Source organism: Aulonocara sp. 'chitande type north' Nkhata Bay, linkage group LG3, assembly GCF_057382095.1.
Source record: "Aulonocara sp. 'chitande type north' Nkhata Bay isolate Kocher_YH1m ecotype deep benthic linkage group LG3, A_spYH_male_GT1.1, whole genome shotgun sequence".
NCBI lineage: Eukaryota > Metazoa > Chordata > Actinopteri > Cichliformes > Cichlidae > Aulonocara > Aulonocara sp. 'chitande type north' Nkhata Bay.
In genome coordinates this window covers 52,056,981-52,059,519 of record NC_141346.1, presented here as the reverse complement: position 1 = coordinate 52,059,519, position 2,539 = coordinate 52,056,981, and the positions used below count along the sequence as shown (strand labels likewise).

The 2,539-nt window shown below is 37.4% G+C and overlaps 1 protein-coding gene across 1 annotated transcript; it reads right to left on the bottom strand.

Annotated features, from left to right (window-relative positions):
- Positions 1–500: 500 nt before the first annotated feature.
- Positions 501–2,539, bottom strand: LOC147336129 (uncharacterized). Its single transcript, XM_086285196.1, has 5 exons — positions 2,470–2,539; positions 2,049–2,393; positions 1,632–1,958; positions 1,204–1,442; positions 501–1,108 (listed from the first exon to the last, which is right to left on the bottom strand). Exons 1-5 carry the CDS (start codon positions 2,510–2,512, stop codon positions 1,013–1,015), a joined length of 1,050 nt encoding a protein of 349 aa, XP_086141322.1. The 5' UTR covers positions 2,513–2,539; the 3' UTR covers positions 501–1,012.

Here is a 2,539-nt window from a genome sequence, read left to right as displayed (position 1 = left end):
CGTTTTTGAAATTATCATTATTGTTTTAGCTTTAGACAGTTCCTTACCTTATCTGATTATAAAATCTGCTTTTAAATATTGTTTTTAAAGGGATATTTATTCTGTTGACCAAATTCAATTTTCCCCCTTTATTTCCATGCAGTACCTGAGGCAACGTTCTTTAACTAGAAATGAAAAAGCAAAAGTCACATCCTCCAGGATTTCATTGAATAATTGAATTTTATCTAACAGTGGAGTGAGTGTGATTGCTATTGTGACAAATGGGACTATTGCTGTGAACCAACAACACGAGGCTGAGAGATCTCAAACCAAGTAACTCTCAGAAGTGTCTGAATCAACAGTTTATTATAACAGTGACACTAATGGATCATTTCTGGATCATCTCTGTGATGAAGAGCCCCTTTACATCAGCCACTGAAATGAAGAAAACTCAGCACGAAACAACAGCAAAGAGTATTACTGAGTATGGATTATAATATATAGGGTCTAACTTACAATACAAAGCACCTTGAGGCATTGTTGTGATTTGGCGCTGTATAAATGGAATCAAATTGAACTGAAAGAGAAGACTTCACAAGGTCACAGATGCAACCTAACAGTTTAATAACACACAATTTATAAACTTACTGCTTACAGTAAAACAGTGAGATATGCTGCATGAAAAGCTGAAAATGCATTTTTTTAAAGGCATGATATGTGTTAATGATAAAAAAGAACTATCATATAGAAATGATGAAAAGAGAGAGAGAGAAAGCAAGCGAAAAATGTCATCAGCGTGTCAGCTTTCCTCTCACATGCCTCTGTCTTACAGAAAAGATGCTAAAATATAAGTAAAATCAGTTAACAAGAAACTTTAGACTTAGAACAAAAAAAACTGGAAAAAAAAGAGCAGGCTTTAAACCGATTGAGCAGAATAATGTTAGGAAGAGCGAGAGAACAGCCTAAACATTTCAAAGCTGCAGTAATAAGTTCATAACTAGACATGTGGCATCAAAGTCGTAACGGCTTCAGTTCAGTGTAGCTTCACCCTGGAGTACACACATTCACTCCAGATACCATCTCTCTGTTCATTTGATCTCTTGATTTCGAGGTTTTCTTCACCTCTAACCTGAGAAAAAGTACAATAATGTGAATGAAATCAAAATTATGAGCCACTTAGGATGGTGTAATGATTATATAAATATTCAACTAAACAGCACATACCTTGGACAGAGGTGAAAGTCCTGAGCTAAACTCTGAAAAGCAGGCAAAGTGATTGGTGTTATGCTCAGTGGAACACACAGTATAGAGATCAACAGCATCGGTTACTGTACAGTGGTAGCGGTTTCTCTTACTGATCATGAACACAGCAAAAACCAGATAAACACCCATGATGATGATGATGATGATGCATGACAGGGTTCTCTCACGGACACAAAAACTCTCGTGATCATTGATGTCGTCTGGCAATACAGACAGGAGACATTAGAATTTCATTTCAAACCAATTTCTAATGTATGAATTGAAAAAGCAAGAAAGAGGTTATAAAAAGATAATCATCATATGTGTATTTGGGAAATTATGAGTTTTAAACACAAGATTTTCTACTGCAAAAAAATCTTAAGTAAATTATACTCCAAAATTACTTATACCAATCTTGGTCCCATTTCCAAGCAGTATTTGTCCACATGCATTGACAGCACAGTAGTAGACTCCAGCGTCATCCCGGCTCCTGACGACAAAGTTGTACTCGCAGGTAGTTCGTCCTCTGTCAGTTCTCTGGGAGATGTTGTTCTTATTGTCAGAGCAATAAATCATCTCTGGAGCAGAACCATCCGAGTTTTTCAGCCACATGAAACTAGTGAGTTCTGCTGTGCATTGAGCAGAGTGAACAGAACAGCTGAGAGTCACAGAGTCTCCGGACCTCACTGACTTTGATTCTGGCTGCTGGACGACAGAGTCGCTGATTGTCTTTGCACCTTGGAAAACAAACCATTTGGAGTGAGATTGTTAGCACTGTGTTCACATTCAGTTGAAATTATGTGAAATGCAAACATGTCCAAACATACCTGTCAACATCAGAAATGTTCCTGACCCAAACTGAACCTCACTTATGTGTAAGACTCCACAGAAGTATGTTCCAACATCTTCCCATGATGTTTTATTTATGGTCAGATGATTGTTAGTCATGTCAAATTTAACTGAAGAACGGTTAACAAATTCATCACTGAACTCTCTCACATTATAGTAAGAATCAGCTTTTACCACCAGCTGTAGTTTCCTCCCTGTAGTCACCTTGTACCACACGGTTTTCTTTGATGCGCTCTTTACGAAGCATTTAATAGTAGCTGAGTCGCCAATCTTCACTGTTTTCAAAGATTCAGGCTGAGAGACATCACTTAACTGTGCTGCACCTGAAATAATTCAGACAGACTCAGTTTCACACAAATGAAGATCAAAAATTTACACAAGTCAATTTCTTTTACTTACATAAAGAGCAGATCAGGAAAACGTTCACAAAGAACATCTTCATCTTGTCTCCTTCTTCAGTACAGCAGTC

Excerpts from the sequence above, each read along its gene's own strand:
- LOC147336129 (XM_086285196.1), bottom strand. The coding sequence starts at position 2,512 with ATGAAGATGTTCTTTGTGAACGTTTTCCTGATCTGCTCTTTAT. Across the intron at positions 1,443-1,631 it reads TGGAAATGGGACCAAGATTG|ACGACATCAATGATCACGAG; the intron begins GTATAAGTAATT and ends CTGTATTGCCAG. Across the intron at positions 1,109-1,203 it reads GACTTTCACCTCTGTCCAAG|GTTAGAGGTGAAGAAAACCT; the intron begins GTATGTGCTGTT and ends ACTTTTTCTCAG.